General features: G+C 47.4%; 1 protein-coding gene across 2 annotated transcripts in view; it reads left to right on the forward strand.

The window, feature by feature from the left end:
- Positions 1–20624, forward strand: part of ELL3 (elongation factor for RNA polymerase II 3) — a 329007-nt gene that overhangs the window by 301166 nt on the left and 7217 nt on the right. For both annotated transcript variants that reach the window (XM_078683282.1, XM_078683280.1), the window contains exons 10-11: positions 8590–8761; positions 13910–13954. In XM_078683282.1, coding sequence (XP_078539408.1) covers positions 8590–8761; positions 13910–13954 — 217 coding nt within the window. The remainder of the gene's footprint in view (positions 1–8589; positions 8762–13909; positions 13955–20624) is intronic.

Here is a 20624-nt window from a genome sequence, read left to right on the forward strand (position 1 = left end):
TGTGTGTCCCTACCACACCATGAGTATGATGCTATATAGAATGCCGTTGTGTCACTTGGAGGGTTGGTCTGGTAGTTACACCAGGTGGGATCTTACCCTGAGCATACAGACCTTTAGCTGAACCTGATGTTTCCTCAACCTAACCTGATGGGTGACTCGAGAAGCTCCCGGTGTATTCTGTGGGGCGCGGATTGGTTAATGTGTGTGAGAAACTTTGCTGCAGGAGCCATAGCAGCCTACAGGGTCTTTCACTTTGGATGGAAGAAGGACCACCATGTCTACTGATGGCAATACGTTGTCTGCTGCTCTGTAGCCACTTTTCTGCTGAGTCTCCCAGAATGTTGTGAATGGCTCAAAATCGTATGTCAGTATGAGCTGACAAAGAACTGCAGCCTAAAGTGAGTCCTTGTGTAGAAGCACTTCCTAGCACTAGGCATTCTTCCCAGAGAACCAATCCCTCTAAGAAAGCAATGCACCTGAAGCGCCTAGTTCTGCCACAGGGGCGCAAGCAAGGCAAACACGCCAAGCGCTGTATACCCTTGGTATACCCGTGGCAAGTGATCAGGCAGAAACAGGAGGGGGCTGTCTGGTTTTATTTCGCCCTGTAAAGCCGGGCTGTGCAGCTGCATGCTACAGCAGAGACTGGGCTTTCAAGAAAACAGTGCCTGCAAAAAGCACCCGCTAAAGCGCACAAACTCTCCCGAACCGCCCGGCCTCCTGTGAACCATGTTTGGAGAGCGGTTATTTCAAAGCCTTCGCAGAAGTTAAAGTGGGGCTTGGGCTGTGCTGCGAGACGAGGAGCAAAAACAACAAGTGATGGACTGAATGTGGATCAATGTCACACACTCACCCAGTCAAAAGATCTGGGCCCAAATCCATCGTTTTTTTGCACTCCACACCACCCTGGGTTAGACAATGGCGATATGCAAATCAGCTCTGACCCTGTTGCCCCATGGGAACAGTCCAGTCCGAACTACAAAAGCCATGTCCTTCCCAGAACGGAATCAAGCATCCGAGGACCGGACCGGTTTCGAGGTACCACCTCTCTTCAGCCCGGCTAGCTTGACTCCAAGTGGTGTGGAGTGCCTGGGACCCACGTCTGGGCATCCCCAGCGCACTTAGGGCGGCAATTGCAAAAACAACAAGTGATGGACTGAATGTGGATCAGTGTCACACACTCCCCCAGTCAAAAGATCTGGGCCCAAATCCATCGTTTTTTTGCACTCCACACCACCCTGGGTTAGACAATGGCGATATGCAAATCAGCTCTGACCCTGTTGCCCCATGGGAACAGTCCAGTCCGAACTACAAAAGCCATGTCCTTCCCAGAACGGAATCAAGCATCCGAGGACCGGACCGGTTTCGAGGTAACACCTCTCTTCAGCCCGGCTAGCTTGACTCCAAGTGGTGTGGAGTGCCTGGGACCCACGTCTGGGCATCCCCAGCGCACTTAGGGCGGCAATTGCAAAAACAACAAGTGATGGACTGAATGTGGATCAATGTCACACACTCCCCCAGTCAAAAGATCTGGGCCCAAATCCATCGTTTTTTTGCACTCCACACCACCCTGGGTTAGACAATGGCGATATGCAAATCAGCTCTGACCCTGTTGCCCCATGGGAACAGTCCAGTCCGAACTACAAAAGCCATGTCCTTCCCAGAACGGAATCAAGCATCCGAGGACCGGACCGGTTTCGAGGTAACACCTCTCTTCAGCCCGGCTAGCTTGACTCCAAGTGGTGTGGAGTGCCTGGGACCCACGTCTGGGCATCCCCAGCGCACTTAGGGCGGCAATTGCAAAAACAACAAGTGATGGACTGAATGTGGATCAATGTCACACACTCCCCCAGTCAAAAGATCTGGGCCCAAATCCATCGTTTTTTTGCACTCCACACCACCCTGGGTTAGACAATGGCGATATGCAAATCAGCTCTGACCCTGTTGCCCCATGGGAACAGTCCAGTCCGAACTACAAAAGCCATGTCCTTCCCAGAAAGGAATCAAGCATCCGAGGACCGGACCGGTTTCGAGGTAACACCTCTCTTCAGCCCGGCTAGCTTGACTCCAAGTGGTGTGGAGTGCCTGGGACCCACGTCTGGGCATCCCCAGCGCACTTAGGGCGGCAATTGCAAAAACAACAAGTGATGGACTGAATGTGGATCAATGTCACACACTCGCCCAGTCAAAAGATCTGGGCCCAAATCCATCGTTTTTTTGCACTCCACACCACCCTGCGTTAGACAATGGCGATATGCAAATCAGCTCTGACCCTGTTGCCCCATGGGAACAGTCCAGTCCGAACTACAAAAGCCATGTCCTTACCACTGGGAAGGACATGGGGGAGTGTGTGACATTGATCCACATTCAGTCCATCACTTGTTGTTTTTTGCAATTGCCGCCCTAAGTGCGCTGGGGATGCCCAGACGTGGGTCCCAGGCACTCCACACCACTTGGAGTCAAGCTAGCTGGGCTGAAGAGAGGTGTTACCTCGAAACCGGTCCGGTCCTCGGATGCTTGATTCCGGTCTGGGAAAGAGATGGCTGTTGTAGTTCGGACTGGACTGTTCCCATGGGGCAACAGGGTCAGAGCTGATTTGCATAAAGCCATTATCTGACCCAGGGTGGTGTGGAGTGCAAAAAAACGATGGATTTGGGCCCAGATCTTTTGACTGGGGGAGTGTGTGACATTGATCCACATTCAGTCCATCACTTGTTGTTTTTTGCAATTGCCGCCCTAAGTGCGCTGGGGATGCCCAGACGTGGGTCCCAGGCACTCCACACCACTTGGAGTCAAGCTAGCCGGGCTGAAGAGAGGTGTTACCTCGAAACCGGTCCGGTCCTCGGATGCTTGATTCCGGTCTGGGAAAGAGATGGCTGTTGTAGTTCGGACTGGACTGTTCCCATGGGGCAACAGGGTCAGAGCTGATTTGCATAAAGCCATTATCTGACCCAGGGTGGTGTGGAGTGCAACAAAACGATGGATTTGGGCCCAGATCTTTTGACTGGGGGAGTGTGTGACATTGATCCACATTCAGTCCATCACTTGTTGTTTTTTGCAATTGCCGCCCTAAGTGCGCTGGGGATGCCCAGACGTGGGTCCCAGGCACTCCACACCACTTGGAGTCAAGCTAGCCGGGCTGAAGAGAGGTGTTACCTCGAAACCGGTCCGGTCCTCGGATGCTTGATTCCGGTCTGGGAAAGAGATGGCTGTTGTAGTTCGGACTGGACTGTTCCCATGGGGCAACAGGGTCAGAGCTGATTTGCATAAAGCCATTATCTGACCCAGGGTGGTGTGGAGTGCAAAAAAACGATGGATTTGGGCCCAGATCTTTTGACTGGGGGAGTGTGTGACATTGATCCACATTCAGTCCATCACTTGTTGTTTTTTGCGAGACGAGGAGCGGCGTGAAGTGCCGAGAACGGCCCAGGCTGGTCAGAGCTGCTTCTAAAGCGCCACGAGGCCCGCGGCGCCGGGGAGCAGTCACTGCATGCGTGTTTTGTGCCTTGAACGGGACTTTCAAGGAGTGAGCAGGTTCGCTGTCACCAGGAGCTGCAGTTCACGCGCCTCCTCTTGGCAGACACCCAAGCCCGGGGGTCAGGGTGGAGGCTGGAAATGGTTATATCTGCTGTCATCACCCAATTTGATGACGCCTTTTGGTGGAGTCGGAATACTGCGGACGGATTGTCGCAGAGGCAGCTAAAGCCACCACAAAGCTGAGCAAACTTTTACAAAATAGTTTTTTTTTTGACAAAACACCAGAGACAGGTATGGCCAGCCATAGTCTTAGCCCATACTGTGGTGTGAGCCAGTATCCTGCCTGTAACCCAGTAAGGCCGTCAGACTCACTCCCAAAGTGACACTGTTGGTACAGATCAAAATCTGCAAGCCTGCGCTCCACAGCAGCGCGTGTAAGGTGCCACAGGTGCACCAGCTGCAGGCACAAGGTCGTTACTGTGGCTGGAGCGTGGCATCACCCCTCGCCCCCCCGCGGAGGTGTACGCGAAAGTACCCGTCATGCTCTCGGATCATGTCCCTGGGTGGCCCTGACCGTCTCCCCATATCCTGTACTCCGGGACTTAATTTAGCTCCATCCTTTCACTCCTGTCCACCCTCAGATCTTTGCAATATGTTACTGTGGCCTGACCACCTCGCATCTTCCCTTCCTACAACACTCTCCCCCCCCACCCTCCTCACGTCCGTCAATTCCTGTCGCCCCTCCATTGCACCTTCATTCCCACACGGCGGCGCAACAAAAGGAGCAAAGGGACCCAAAATGACACGTCCTGTCCTAAATGGTAGGTGCTGAGCCTTAACACGCAGGAGTTGGGAGTCAACTGATGCTTGCACGCCGGGCTGGTTTCATTGAAGAATTTACCACGCTGATTTTGTAATTGATCGGCTTCTAAAACCATTGCAACAGAGACACCTAGTGGCCAGTCGAATTGTGCATTATCCTAATGTGAATGATGGCAAAATAATGAAAATTACAAAGAGCCTGTGTCCGTGACCAGTTGAGTTGGTGGGATATGAAAACGATTTGCTGGAGAAAATATCGAAAAAGGGGTCCCTCCAGTCGCGCTTTTTTCTTATTTTGCTCCTCGTATTGTCTTACCAGTCACCCAGCCTCCATCATATTAATAGTTTAAGCTACTAATGATAAAATAGATTTGTTAATTATGCAGATAGCAACAGCCTGCACCAGTTTGACCTTACACTTGGTTTTCGTTTGTTTGAAATGTGCGTTTGGACGTGTATCTCTTCTTGCAAAGGTAGAATTTGACCCCCTTGAGGGTAACGAGTCTGGTCTATTGCTTGCAAACGAGCAACGGTCCCAGCAAGAGTAATGCTGTGTCTTTTTATTGAGTCTCAACGGTCTTTAATACATAATTGATTTTTTTAACCAGGTAGGAGCCGCTCGTCTCAGCATTAATAATTCCTTAATGTAATCAGCTAGTGCGAAGGCATCTGTGATGTCATATATAGCAGGTTGGTGCAGACGAAAGGATATTGTAAGAGACTTGGGAATAGGGGTCTGGAGAGGTGGAGTCTGAAGTTACTTGCTGTTGCTTTTACCTTTTTTCAGGAGAAGGGGCGGTGGCTAGGAACCGCAGACTGTGCAGGTTGGACAGGAAACCCTGATAGAAGCCTTTGTATAAATAGCCTCTGATGGCCCCAACATTTTGAGGCGCTCGGGTCCTCCCTCCGGCTTGTGCTGAAAGATGGTTACGTTTCTGAAGACCTCAGATATGTTTCTATAAATTGACCTCCCTTTCTCAGTATGAGAGCTTCAGATAGGTGGGTGAGGAGGGGGCGGGGGGGGGCGGCGTAAGACAACTAGTATTGCAGCTGAACCTGTTGGATTCCACCAGTTGCGCAGTATTTAGGTCACTTATTCCCTTGCTTGTCTGAGGTAATATCGGTGAACAACCAGGTGTGACTCGGGCACTAGTGCGAGATGAGAGTGAATTGTAAATCATGTGCTAACTTTATCAACGTTGCAGATAGGCGGATAAGATGGAGAGATGTAACTACATTTGGATGCAATAGAGTCTGTGACCTGCATGCTTCAGGTACCTATCAGAACTTAATAAAGAAAATAATAATTTACACCCACGAACATGGTGTGTACAATGACTTATGCGGCACTTGGTGGTATGCAATGATTTGTTTGTCCGCCTTGCAGAGAAACGTGAAAAAGGAGTAAGCATCAAAGTGGATGTACTAGCTGTTCATTGAGAGTTTAATGTTTGTTATCCCAGGGTTTCAAGACTGTTTCCATGCAAACCCTTATAATTTCATGGAATTGTCAAAAATCTCAAGGCAGCCTGGCCTCAGCTGCATCTGTTCATCACCTCATGACTCATGAGTGTAAAAATGAAAAGGGTACGATTCACTGGCAATACATAAAAAGCAACAACATAGGGCGCGACTCAGAACTGCAAAAGGAGTGGCCTCTTCTTTGCTTCACATGTTATATCAGTGGTTTGTGGAGTGATAAATGTCAAGCTGTGGAGAAAGTTCAGTACCTGTAACACTGTGGGTCACCTGCTGGGCTTGCAGGTTTCTGTTCACACCCTAGAAGCTTCCACTGGACGGTCAGGTGTTGTGGTAGTTGTCAATGATTGTCAACAACAAATCGAGCGCCTTGGGATTTCTAACCATGCCACTGCCACCGGGGGCTGAGGTTCTTGCTCCTGCAAACCAAGTTATCTCTGGGAAGGATCATACCAAGGGGGTCAGAGAGACAGATCTCTCAGTAAAGTGAGGGCCCTTCGGGCACATGTTTTCTGCCCCTTTTATGGCTGCACCATAGAACTGGGATGACTAGTACAGGCCCAGGAGGCCGCGTCAATGCCTGAGCCCCAAGATGTCATTAAAGGGTACATTTAAATACAGTGAATCCAAATGAACTCATCTGCGTAGTCCGTGTTACCCTAAAAATATAGGGATGGGGCCAACTCTGAGCAACCTTGAACACGCCCAACCTTTGCTCTCATTCATTGATTATTTAAGCGGGTGTCCCAATATGTTATGTATTATTTTTTTATTTCAAGCTCAGCCTGCTCCCAGCCTACCATTTCTGCTTGTAGACATTTACCTGTACAAGTGTCGTGTTCTTGGCATGACCAATAGATCTAATACACTGGCCTCTTTATTGTGTTCTTGGGTGTTTCTTAAACAGTTCACTGGAAATGTGCATGGTGACATGAATCTCCCTTTAAAAAAATGTTACCCCACTTTCAGCCTGTGGTTGTAACCACAAATACATATCCTGGTTGAATACCGAGCCTTGAGTGCTCTCCAAACCCATCCCCATCCTCCACCTCCTCTTCAATGCAGTACAGCTTTCCCGATGCAAGTATTGTATTGTATTGGTATTTTTTAAGCGCATATATCACCCTTAGGTCTCATAGCGCTAGCTGGTACTGCGCAACCAAGAGAATGAGGAGAGGGGGGACGGTCTGGGGAGAGAACTTGGAATAGCCAGGTTTTTAGGGATCTGCGGAATATCTTATGATCAATTTCGGTGCGGGGGAGTATGGGCAAGGTGTTCCATAATGTAGGGGCAATTTTGGAAAATGATCTGCCACTATTCTTAGTGGTGCGGACCATTACGAGTCATTCAGAAGGTGGTCCTCTTCATGTAGCCTGTTCAGAATAGAAAAAAAAGCACACACAATGCAAAAGCGCATTTAACCACCACAGGCATTTTGAGACCCAACCAATCCACTTTAGTACCCTCAACTGTATTAGAAAGGTGCTAGAAAGCAAGCCACACAAGAAAGCCACAAAAAATTCCATTTTGCATTCTTTTACACGACTACTTTAATTTTGACAAATGCAAATTGCCAGACATTGTTGCAATTTATTTCAATGCACACTTGATTCACTTGTATTTACAGGCTATCCATCAATCAGAGAATTAATACACTTGCTACATGCAAATTACGCAAACATTCTGATAATATAGCTCTTGCTTCACACATTTGCAGGGGAAATATCAGCAGTTTTAAATTCGGATTACCTTCTATTAACATTTACCTCATCTCTGCTACTGCACGTGGGTGGGGCCTGCCGCGCATGAATGGAGCACGTGCTGCTAAGATCCCTTGAACCGATTTTTTTAAAACATGTTTGGGAAATCTTCCAGTTTAGTGACTTTGACTCTGGCTAGGCTCGTGCTATACAAATGTCATATATACATGCACATTACACAACTTTTGTAAATTGCTCAGAAAATGTTGTCCCCTGTAGCAGCCTATTCCATCTCCATCCAAGAAGTGTGAGCCTCAGCATAGCCCGGTGAATGCTTCGAGCTGTGCTTTGAAGAAGACATTGGATTTCTGGTAAATGCACAACACGAGCTCCGGGCGCGATGATCCCTTGTAAAGAGCTGTTTACCAGCAGTGCAGCCTCGCCCTTATGTGACCAAGTGAGGCACTTTAGAGTGGAGATGCACTTTAATGTGAGGATGCTGCCCTGCTTTTGAAAGTGCCTGAAACGATTCAGAAAAGGGGGTGGTGATGAACAGAGTGTCTGAATTAAGCAGACCACTCTTACCCAGTCCAAAGATCAGGGCTTGATCCATCACCGTTATTTAGCTCACTGCCCCATCCCAGCTCAGAACCTGGCTATATGCAAATTAGTCTGTCCCTGGCCCAGTGCATCATGGGAACAGGGCAGACCAAACTACCAAGCCAATTCTTCACCAGAAAGGATACAAGCTACCCGAGACCGGTTTCTGGCATTTCAGCCTCGTCGGCCCGGCTTGCTTGAATCCTGATGGAGCAGTGAGCAAGGGACTCATGTCTGAGTATACCCTGCCACACCTATAGTGGCCAAAAACGATTCAGAAAAGGGGTGGTGATGAACAGAGTGTCTGAATTAAGCAGACCACTCTTACCCAGTCCTGGGCATTTGATGGCGTTCGATAATGATGGGCTACATCGAATGCATCTGCTTAGGGGACACCTGGCTATTGGCTATTTCAAGGCCCGGGAAGTTTCTCAGTTCGCCTACTGCTGTAGAGGCATGAACCTTCTCCTTACCAGCACCTGAGTGTTTGATGGTGGTTTTATCTTTTGGCAGAAAGTACGGTGCAATCACTTCGCACGAACAGCGGCAAGGCTACGAAGAGGACTTTGACGCAGATTATTCAGAGTATCTAGACCTCCACGCGAAGATCGGCAAAGTGACTGAGAGGTTCATTCAGCTGGGGTCCAGGATGAAGAAGCTGAAGCCAGGAACATCTGAGCACAAGGTGAGCTTGGGGGATGTAAACCCGGTGACCATGGAGGGGGGGGCATGCGGACGTCAAGCGATAGAGAAGGTGGTCTTTATTTAAGCTGCTGCTCGAGTGCCATCAGGCATGAAAAGGCACAGGTGAAAGGATACATGAGATTTGTAGGTCAGGGAACCTAATTCGAGTAAGGAGAAGCAGGGAATTTTTACAACTTTATCCCAATTATGAGAGGCCCAGGGAGATCCTTGCCAAGGTTGAGCAATCAGAGAGTGGAAGTTGGTTTGAGTGGGAAGAGACACACCAGCACGCTGGAAAAAGCTATGTCTCTTGACTGAGAGAAACCCAGACCATCGAAAACTAAAAGGGACAAAGCATGTGCCAAGCAAACCGTGCGTATCACTGAGAAAGAAGCCACAGTGTGAGTCTCAACACTTGTCTTCTCTCACGAATGTTGCTCTTCAGGGCTCCCTGTGGGCACCCAGGTGGGCTGCTCTTTATCTGCCGAGTGTATGGCAGAGCTGGCCCTCAGATTGATGTCTGCTTGATGACACATGCCATCTGTAGAAGGTGGCAATGCTGTGATTCTGTATGGTTGATGTCTTAGTTTGATGCCACTTCGTTTCTTGAGCATGTGACTCCTTGCAACTGTGTGCAAGTGTACGTGGCACCTTCTTGCCATTGTGTGCAAATCTATGTGGCACGATCTTTTTTTATGTAACGTTATTGGTATTTGTACTGTAGTAAAGCATTATATAACAACATGCAGCACACCACCCCAAAATATATCCTATACAATATAATAACGTACAATGATCCATTAAAGGTCAATTCCACATTTTGTAACTGGGACAATTTACAATTAAACCCCAAAGTGGGGCAACCAAGATTCTCAAAGCTTTGCATGTTTTGAGGGCAACCTCCTAACCTGGTAAATAGATTTTTAAAACATAGCACATCATCCTGTCCCTGGAGCCACTACCTAAAGTGAGGAGCAGGAGTCAGTATTAAACATTATCAGTCTAAGCCAGGAGACACCCCAGGCCTATGAGAGTCTCTGCAGCCCGTGGGAGGGAACCCCCTTCCTTCATAATTCCAGGTAGTGCCAGTTTAGGATTTAAGTCATTGGGGATTTAGAGGACCTTTACCAGAGTTTGGAATTCAGAAGACCGATATGTTCGAGTTACCCCGCGTCCCAGATTGTGTCCGTTAAATGTCTGTTGGAAGTCTGGCATCTATAGCAGCTGAGTGCTGAGACTGTACCCATGGTTCCCGAAGTGCTCCATCGTAAAGTACACTCTGTACATACACTTGAAATAAATGGAGCCTTCCAGAGATTGCTAGTTTCTAACCTTCATTTTTGCATCCCTCCAATCTCAGTTTTGCAAGAGGCCTAAGTTCACGGTCCATCTGGCACCGTCTTAATGCTGTGTATGAATGTACGTGGCCCCTTCTTGCTACTGTGTGCCATTGTATGAAGCACCATCTTTGTTCTGTGTGCAAATGTCTTGAGGCTGATCCAACTTCATTCCTGAGAGGCTAACTTGTCTGCTACTGAGTCTCGGTTTCATCGAGTGTGGCTCCTGATCAATTGTGCAGATGTGGGGCTGTGTTTCGATGTCCATAGAGGATGCGAAGGTTGCACTGCTGTTATCTTGTGATGTCCAGATCTGAGCATACATGATCTCCATACAAGGTGTGGGGGTTGTGTGGCATATAGTGGTACCCTGAGACTGTGCTGGTGCTATCTTGTGTTCAGGTGCCCTAGATGGTACATACGTGGTCTCCTAAGACGGATACTCTCTTGTGTACAGGTGCCCTAGATGGTACATACGTGATCTCCTAAGACAGATACTGTCTTGTGTACAGGTGCCCTAGATAGTTCATATGTGGTCTCCCGAGATGATGACACTGGTACTATCTGATGTACAGGTGCCCAGATAGTACATACGTGGTCTCCTGAGACAATGGCAATGGTCCCTTCTTGTGTACAGGTGCCCTAGATAGTACATATGTGGTTCCCTAAGACGATGCTGGTCGTGTCTTTTGTACAGGTGACCTAGATAGTACATACGTGGTCCCCTAAGACGATGCCGGTGCTGTCTTTTGTACAGGTGCCCCAGATAGTACATAAGTGGTTCCCTGAGACAATGACACTGGTCCTGTCTTGTGTACAGGTGCCCCAGATAGTACATACGTGGTCTCCTGAGATGATGACACTGGTCCTGTCTTGTGTACTGGTGCCCTAGATAATACATACGTGGTCTCCTGAGACGATGACACTGTCTTTTGTACAGGTGCTCCAACACTATAGCAGCAGCATTAATACCCCAATTCCAAACGCACAGCTAATCCACAATTAATAAAATACTCCTCTTATTGTATGAATCCAGATTTATTCCATGTTCTCCAAAATTCATCAAGCTTTTCTCTACTATTCAAGTTAAAGCTGTCAGTCATTCCAATTGTTTTCAAATGTTGTAATTATGCCAGTCCAGACCTTTCACTACATCAAGTGGGCAACTCAATTCATGTTAGGTAGCTAAATTGTCTTAATGTCCCAATGCATTTTGGGCTTTTTAGCGCCCTTCGTCAGGGGTGGCTGTTAAATAGGAATAAAAACCTCTGTTAGTCTTACATATTAGAAAACTATCCTATGTTTACGTAAATGCATACAATAGTACAATCATATTACAATGCCAATTTATAAATAAAGAGACTACAACACTTTTAACTTGAATGTGCCTGCAACGCAGGCTGGCCACCACCCAACACAAAACCAATATCCACGCACTCCTTGTGCGGCACCCTAATAGAGTATTCACTGAACGCGGTAACCTCCCCTACTTCCATCTACGACTCCATACCTGCCTATATGAGTCGTTACTAAGTGGATGCCCCCCTGCCCAATGTTTATAGCGTTAACTGTCCCCTCTGTGAATATGGTTCCTCCCGCCCAACTTGCATGCCATTACCAACTCTCGAATGCGTATCTGATACCCTGATCACATCAACTCACAGCTTAACGCTGTAACTTATCCCCAAATCGTTCCCAACCACATACCTGCTCTTCACCCATTATTAATCCAAACACCTCCTTTCCTCGTGGCCGTTCCACTAGGCACTTAATCGAGCACCTGACTCATCCCCAAGCTCCAAATGTAAGCTCTTCCCAACGAGTGTGCTCCGCCGATCACCTGATCCTAATTACCTTCACCTTCCCTCTGTTTGCACCACATATCCTACTATCCCTTGTATGTGACTCCTAACTCCACCCTCATCATCCCTGTTCAAAACTCTTCCCTCGACGTGGCACAATCCTGTAACTATATGCTAATTGCCTGCAACGCAGTTCCCCCAGTGATGTGTGACCCCCTGTCCCTTATACCAAAACGTATACTCTCCGCTGACACTGAATTTTAATATCCTCTGACACAAAATTAACATTAAAAAAAATTTAACCAAAACCATCTTGTGTTCCTATTAATAATTTCATTCGAAATAAACCATCTTATTTGTAAAAAAATAATTGTCCACAAAATATATGCATTTAGCTCCATGGTTTCATTAGAACTCAGACTCCAGAGGGCAAGCCTCAAATAGCTCTATATTTCCTTTTCATGAATTATAACAGCCTCGTTCGTGATGATGTTACTTGTTAAGTTCTATTTTGGTTTTCCACTCCTTTTGTCGGGTGCAACTGCCGGAGAGGCAAAAAATAGTACATACGTGGCCTCCTTAGACGATGACACTGGTCCTGTCTTTAGTAAAGGTGCCTCAGATAGTACATACGTGATCGCCTGAGACGATGACACCGGTGCTGTCTTGTGTACAGGTGCCCTAAATAGACCATGTATGTACTATCTGATGTACAGGTGCCCTAGATAGTACATACATGGTCCCCTGAGAAGATGACACTGGTACTATCTGGTGTACCAGTGCCCCAGATAGTACCAGTGTCATCTTCTCAGGGGACCATGTATGTACTATCTGTTGTACAGGTGCCCCAGATAGTACCAGTGTCATCTTCTCAGGGGACCATGTATGTACTATCTGGGGCACTGGTACACCAGATAGTACCAGTGTCGTCTCAGGAGACGACACTGGTACTATCTGTTGTACAGGTGCCCCAGATGGTACATACGTGGTCTCCTGAGACGACACTGGTACTATCTGGTGAACCAGTGCCCCAGATAGTACCAGTGTCATCTTCTAAGGGGACAATGTATGTACTATCTGGGGCACCTGTACAACAGATAGTACATACGTGATCTTCTCAGGGGACCATGTATGTACTATATGGGGCACCTGTACAACAGATAGTACCAGTGTTATCTTCTCAGGGGACCATGTATGTACTATCTGGTGTACAGGTGCCCCAGATAGTACATACATGGTCCCCTGAGAAGATGACGCTGGTACTATCTGTTGTACAGGTGCCCCAGATAGTACCAGTGTCATCTTCTCAGGGGACCATGTATGTACTATCTGGGGCACCTGTACAACAGATAGTACCAGTGTCATCTTCTCAGGGGACCATGTATGTACTATCTGGGGCACCTGTACAACAGATAGTACATACGTGATCTTCTCAGGGGACCATGTATGTACTATATGGGGCACCTGTACAACAGATAGTACCAGTGTCATCTTCTCAGGGGACCATGTATGTACTATCTGGTGTACAGGTGCCCCAGATAGTACATACATGGTCCACTGAGAAGATGACACTGGTACTATCTGTTGTACAGGTGCCCCAGATAGTACATACATGGTCCACTGAGAAGATGACACTGGTCCTGTCTTGCGTACAGGTGCCCCAGATAGTACATACGTGGTCTCCTGAGACGTTGACACTGGTGCTGTGCAGGTTTGTATCTAGGTGGACATGAGTGGACATAGCAGTGTCAGATGCCTGTCTTTGACCACGTGTGGTCTCCTGAGATGGCAGTAGGGTCGGTTTGTGTGATGATGTCCATGTCTGAACATACATGTCCTCCTAGATGTTGCTCTGCTGTGGCTCTTTCTGGCAGATGCCCACTGCTGATCACAAGTAATCTCCTGAGCAGATGACACGCGTGTGCTTCTCTGTGTGTAAGACGTGCCTCTGGAGAGCGTTATCACATGCATTTCACAGTATGATGACTCGCTTTGTTCTTCAAATTTCAGATATTGGAGGAGAAAATTGTAACAGCCTACAAGAAATTCAAAAAGGTATCTTTCGTTATTCTTTGTGTGACTGATGTTGGTACTTTCCCCTCCTATTTAGTAAACATAAGATGTTTCTTCGTATTCAACACCTCTGAGTGACAGGAATGGAAACCCTTCCTGGGGGGAGGAGCTGGTTGCAGGGTGCTCGGCCCGCCTTTTGTTTATTAGGCAAATATGAATTAAGATGTTAGTGAAATGTCAGATTAACACCCGGAGAAACAGGGAACATATTTGTGTACATATCTTGCACTGTGTGGGCAGAGCCAGTGCAAAGTTCTTCGTAATGCTGGCCTATTGGCTCGTCATCATAGACAGATGGACGCACCTGTGTTACATTTGTTTAACCTCTCGGGCACTGTGAATAAGCGGCGGTCGGAGCACAGTCAGTTGCATGTCAGGAGGTGGAGAGAAAAACAGCGGCCTCTAAAATCTAGGGCAATGAAATTAGCTCAATTAAATAGTTCGTTTCATTTATATTTGAAAAAAATGGTCAAACAAAAACAGCTACGAAAGCATTGATATTCGCATTTAGCCAAAACTAACTTAAGGACAGTAATTGATAGTGTAAGTCATTATCAAGTGAACACCACACGTAGCTTTCCCCCGGTTTGTTTCTTACATTATGATGTAATTATTCCGTAACATCTTTTATCAACCTTCGAATAATGAGAGTCGGGCTTGGCCCTCTCAGATTTTGAAGTTGTGCCCCACAGGCTGCGCACACACACACACACACACACACCCACCCACACCTCTGCAGACGGGAGCCTGGAAGAGGGGCATTGATATAGGAAAGGCTCCTGCCCAGCTTCAGGGGCGATGACATGCCTGTATTTGCAGATACTCCGATCTTTAAGTCACACCATACGGTCTGGAATGGAAAACACATGCAAGACCTATTCACACCAGACGCACAGTGCTCAGAAGAGTTATTGTCTCACGAGGCGCAGTGGGCGACTGGAAATGAATCGATGCAAGCCCACTGTGAGCAGACGCCTGTTCTGGTCTGATCTGCACATCAGTGTGCATGCTGTCAATTTCTAAGCACTATAAATAACAGGTGTTCATTTTACTTGATGTAACGGTACTTACTTTATCCACCTCAGATGAATGAAAGGATGAGTTGGCCATGTCAGGATTCTAACTTGTCACTCAAGAGTGACATCCACTGTCACCAGACAGTGCTTAACTTACTGAGCCATCCTCCGGGTGTTATCGGGAATTGTGTACAATTATAATGTTTATTAAGCAGTGCGATTGGTAATATGCCATTCAATAGCCGCTGTATTTTAGCTTAGTTATGGATTTCCTGCATAATTCATTTCTGACTCGAAGCATGAAAAGTTACAACAACAAAAAAAATAACGCCAAAATCGTTCTGTGCAATGGCAGACACTTTGCAACAGTTCATTGTTAACCTTTCAGAAGCTGGTTTCTGTCTGTATTCAGATGTTGAACTGGTAGTACTGACGTACAATTTTATCTGGGCAGGTTTAGTAGGTGTTTAAATATCAAAATAACAAAGCGATACTTTCACAGATTGTTACATTATACAGCATACATTTTGTCAATGCTGCCACATCATTTTGCCTGTCATTGCCACGTATTTCCAGTAACCCTAATAATAAGACTTCTTAAAACAAATGCAAACGAGAGAAGATTCTGGTAGAGCAAATTACATTTGTGTTCCATTTATTAAACTCATTAGCGTTTTCATGCTATTCGCCAATATATAGCCACATTGAATAATACGCTTGCCATTTTTAATCCTACACATCCCAGCCGTGCTCACATAGTTCTGGGCCTGGATGCGTTAATATGAATGGACAGAGCAGTGTTACCCAGACCTATTGTTAAATTCATCAGTTTACAGTCCTATAGGGAAAAGTCGTGCATTACATCAGCACTGTGGACTCCTCACAATCGAACCCTTAGTTTTGGTTGTCACGTTTCTGGAAGATGTGGTAAGTCGTGGCAATTTGTTAAAACAGAGAAGACAATCATTGGACACATTATAGATCTATTTCAGAACTTGGAGGTGAAAACTGAAGTGTAATCCTGGGCAAGAGGCCTGCGGAATAGTAAATCTGATGATTTCAGAATATTACAAAAAATATCAGCCGCGGGTGGCACCCCACACAGGAGTGTTCAGTGATGCAAGTGTGGGGCTTTGGTTGTGTTATATTTCGGTAGACATTGTGTGGGCATTGGTGTGCTTCACAGTCCTCGGTTGGTATAGCGACTTTACAAAGGTGCGTTTCTTGCAAACTGAAGTGTGGTTGTGGCGGGTGAAGATGTGGGGTCTGTGGCGAGAAGGAAATGCCCTACAGTGACATTACAGTCTGTACTGGTCACCACAGAAGAGCAGGCAGGCCGCCCCACAGAGTGCCTCTAGAGCAGGTGAATGTAGATGGTCTGAGGCGCTGTTCATCTTACCTGCCTCCTGCAGGGAGTGACCTTTCCGTCCCGCCTCCCGCGCGCCGCGCTCTGAAGGCAGCGCGCGCCCTAATCCCCCGCAGCGAGCTCCCACCTGCCGGCGGCTCGGCTTACAGGCGCATTACCGGCCGGCGCCGGCCTCGGCCTGCACTCCACATGACCCGGGGCTGCTAAAGCCGCAGCTGTCGCGCCCGTTCAGCTAAGCGGCATCAGCGGCGCAGGGCTCACACCAACCCCGGCCACCCCTGCAGCTCAGTCTGTCATTCGGGCCCCGTGCACCAGTGTTGCAGTAAGCCCTGTGTTACACGCAGTAAGTCTGTGGAGTGGCTCCGGCGGCAGGTTTTACCGTACGAGTGCTCGTGGACACTGCAGCAGGTGCCTCCGCCCACACAGGGGTGAAATAATCCCGCGTTGTTATTTGAGCCTTTTATGTTCATGTTTAGATTCAGCTGGGACTCCGGGTCTGGTCTTGCACACCGGAGGATCGGCACCTCTCGCTTGCAGGGCGTCCGTCGCACAGGCTGGGTTTAGGGTCAGGCACTCCTAGTTGGGCCCCAGTCGCTAAAAGCTAGCTTCGCTCACTGGGAGGGGAGCCTGCTCTCTGCGAGCAGGTCAAGTCCCCTTCAGAGCACGTCTCGCTCATTGAGACCCCGTTTAATGCGCCAGAAGAGACTCCCCTCCTGGGAATGTGATCAGTTTCCGGCCAGCCCAGTGCTTTAAATAGAAAAAAATAAGTGCAGGTACTCACCCGAGATGTGGATTAGGGGGCGGGGCTACGGGCAGTGCTAAGCGACCGGGACATTTTCGGAATATTTACATTGCAAATCTGCTATTTGAGTTGTCGTATAAAATAGCATTTTTGTTCTGAGAGTGACGCCATTAAAAAAAACCTTTACCTTTTCCATCGCACGAGTTTTCATTTCTTGTATTGATCCAACTTGCTGGCTCTTCTGAAGCCGGTTTGGAAGCCTAGTCGTCAATGTAAATGGGGAGATGCAAGCCTGTCTATGCCTCCTACCTAACGCTTGCTGTACTAAGTAAGAGTCTAAGACTGAAGGTAAGCACCCTTCCACGGCTCTGTAGAAAGATGTGTGTCAATGAAGTGTGGGCAACCCCAGGAAAGAGTCCGAAATATTTCACACCACCCGGCCAACTCTTTTGTGGAATCCGAACCCCCTCAAATCAGATGTATTTATTTTGTCATCTTATGATAATGTCGACTTGTTGAAATACATCGTCTGCGATGTGGTATATAACACAAAAACCAGTAACAAACCATTACTAGCAGGTGTGAGCTCCTGGGATGAACACGAGATACTATGATGCCCTCAACCTGCCTGTAGCTGAAGCCGCATGCAGGCTCGACACTTTCCCAGCAGGACACTTTCCCAGCAGGACAAAGAGGCCCCCGGCTGCTGCGGCCTCTTTCGATTGAAAGGGATCAGATGCTGTGACGCCGTCATTGTGCGCATAGGTACTTACAGATCGTACCAATGTTGCCCCATCCGGGCTAATCTATGTGCATCAAAAAAATCTTTGCCAGCAGGAAGCCTACTCCTAGATTTCCAAGTCAGGAGACGTGTCTCCTAGCAGGCCCTTCTCGCACACCTACAGTGCAATTGTCTCCACTCCCAGCCTGCTTTGATTGAATAGATATGGGTGTTGCTTTATTAGCAGATTGTAAAGGGACTTAGCACTTCACCCTTCACGGACCGACTCCTCAGCTGTGTCACGCTTCTTTCTTTACAGGCCAAATTGCACTGAGTTCGTTTGCTGCCCATTGAGTACCGGTAGTCTCTTTGAGACCAGAGAAAGTTCCGGTACTCAAAGGCAGAAAATGTATAAGTGCCGGTACTTAGTACCGGTGAGTACCGGCCCATTTAAAGCACTGGGCCAGCCTCGAGATCTGTGGCCACTAGAGTCGCACACCTAGACCTGTACACCTTCGATATAAACAGATCTTGTTTACAAATCGAAGTAGTGTGGCTCACTGGTTAGAGGCAGCAGACCCGAGAGCAGAGGACGGCCCGGGACCAGGGTTCGATTCCCGGCGCGGCAGGTTTCGGGACCAGGGTCAGCGGACTCGATAATTCTCTCGCCTCGGTGCCCACTCTGATCAGCGTTCACACTCGGCAACTCTGGGCATTAGCTTGCCTCATCTTCACTAACGGCCCCACCAGACCGCCGGGGATGCCTGGTCTCACCCTGGAGATACCCATTAAGGGACCATCTCTCAGGGAAGCCAGGAAGGGTTTCGCAGCGGTCAAAGCGCCTTGGGACCCTATGGGTAAGTAGTGCGCTATATAAATGCCTATACATACATATACATACATACATACAAATCCTCAAGTCTTACTTACCTCAGTGGGCCCTGAACCGTGACGTCTCTGATGACGACAATCCTCCTGACGTCTGGAAGGCCCTCTGCAGCCAGACGCATCGCAGGAGGAGGACAATGTTCATATTCCGTAGATCAGTTCCATATTGTTGTTTCTTCACTGATTCTTTGTTTATTTTGTGCTGCTCCGCCACAGTCTGACTCCAATGCCCTGGCTTGAGATGGTCTCAGAAAGTACACGGTTTCTTAGAGCCTCGGGTTTCAGACTGTCCGGCCTCAGGCAGTCTTCACCTAGACACGACCCTCCTCTTATTGCTTCTTCCCCAAACCTGTCCCGCCCCCTCTCATTCTTAGTAGGACATAACCTGATTTTACTCATAGCATCACAGAAGGCAATTTTAAACGTGCCCCTATACATAGAGCAACATTCACATTCATGAAAGAGAATCTAATGTTTTGGGTGCAAACGATCTCGGGACAGTAAAGACTGGCGGCATTTTGTGTGGAACGACGGACTTCGGGGTCATGCCGCAATTTTAGGAGGTCAGGGGCACAGAGCTCCAGTGGAGCGCATGCCCACCCCTGGTGGAGTTCAGCAGAGGCTGTCATGAAACCTCCATCAGTGCTGTGATGTCAATGCAGTTCTTCATGGCTGCAACTAAGATGGGGGCTTGTGTCCAACCAGTCAGAATTCCTGTTGCATTCAGATTAGAATTATAATATACCACACCTTGCAGACAAATTTATGCAAAACGAGCACATCTAAGGGTACCACTCGTTTTATTCTCGGGGATGGCAAAGAGGGCAGAGGACTCTTGCGGGTGTGTTACAGCAGGCACACTAAGGTAACATGTCGAAGGTTTCATGCTGTGACCCTGACACAGGATTGGCAGGTGTCAGGCGAACCAGTGCAGGCTATATGCGCTGTAAAATGAAAACATCTGTAGGAAAACTGCTAATTGCACACACCTGGCCAAGATGTTCGAGCAAAACAACCTGACTCAACAATGGGCTTTATTTTGATAATCCGCTTTAAAAGTAGCTGTAGTAAACGCATGCTTAAGTTCTTGAGAGGCTGAAACAACACTTTATTATATAAAAAAACTTCCAATAATCTTTGATAATCAGCGGACTGGAAATATGGAACTTGTAAAATACTTTATTGCAACCTTTCAGGATATTGTTTCCTGCAAACTGTGGCGATAAGTGCTTCTACGAGGACAAACATATGTAATTAACTGCAAAGCATCAATAAAATGCAAAGCACATAAGATAGAGGAATGCTATAGTGATATGTGGAATGAATGGCATTTAAGTAGATTTAAAAGACATGTTTCAAACTGACAAGCGGCAAACATCTGTTATCGGTCAATAGCGCTAAGAAGCGTATGTGGAAGTGAAAGTTGCATTCTCTTAAAACATGTTGTGTTATGATAAGTTTTATGATATATACTATGTTATATACTGTTATGTTTTACATGGTTCTACATCTCGCAATGCTACAAATGATAGAGACCAGGCCCAACAATCCAGTGGCAACCAGAAGTGCTTCACTAGGAAATGTCAGGGCAGCGTGGCCTCCATTTACGCGCCAGTTGATCTAAGGTGACAAAGTATGTTTATAAGAGAAGTGTCGTATTGACCTCCATTATTTTGCAGTTTGATGTCACCTCTGGAAGTATATGAATAGGATCATCTGTTTTTCAAGAGCTTGTCGTTTCTTTAGCTCTATGTTGCGTGCTTGGTATTAAGAATTTTCACTAGGCTCAAGGGCCTTTCGTTCACTTGGTTGTCTTTTCAGGGGCCGGTGTATGTGGTGTGTTTCCTTGGTATATGTATTTAAAACTATAATTCACTTATCATAGGGCTTGGTGTAAAGTAATCAGGTGTGCTCTTCCT

Source organism: Lissotriton helveticus, chromosome 3_1 (assembly GCF_964261635.1).
Source record: "Lissotriton helveticus chromosome 3_1, aLisHel1.1, whole genome shotgun sequence".
NCBI lineage: Eukaryota > Metazoa > Chordata > Amphibia > Caudata > Salamandridae > Lissotriton > Lissotriton helveticus.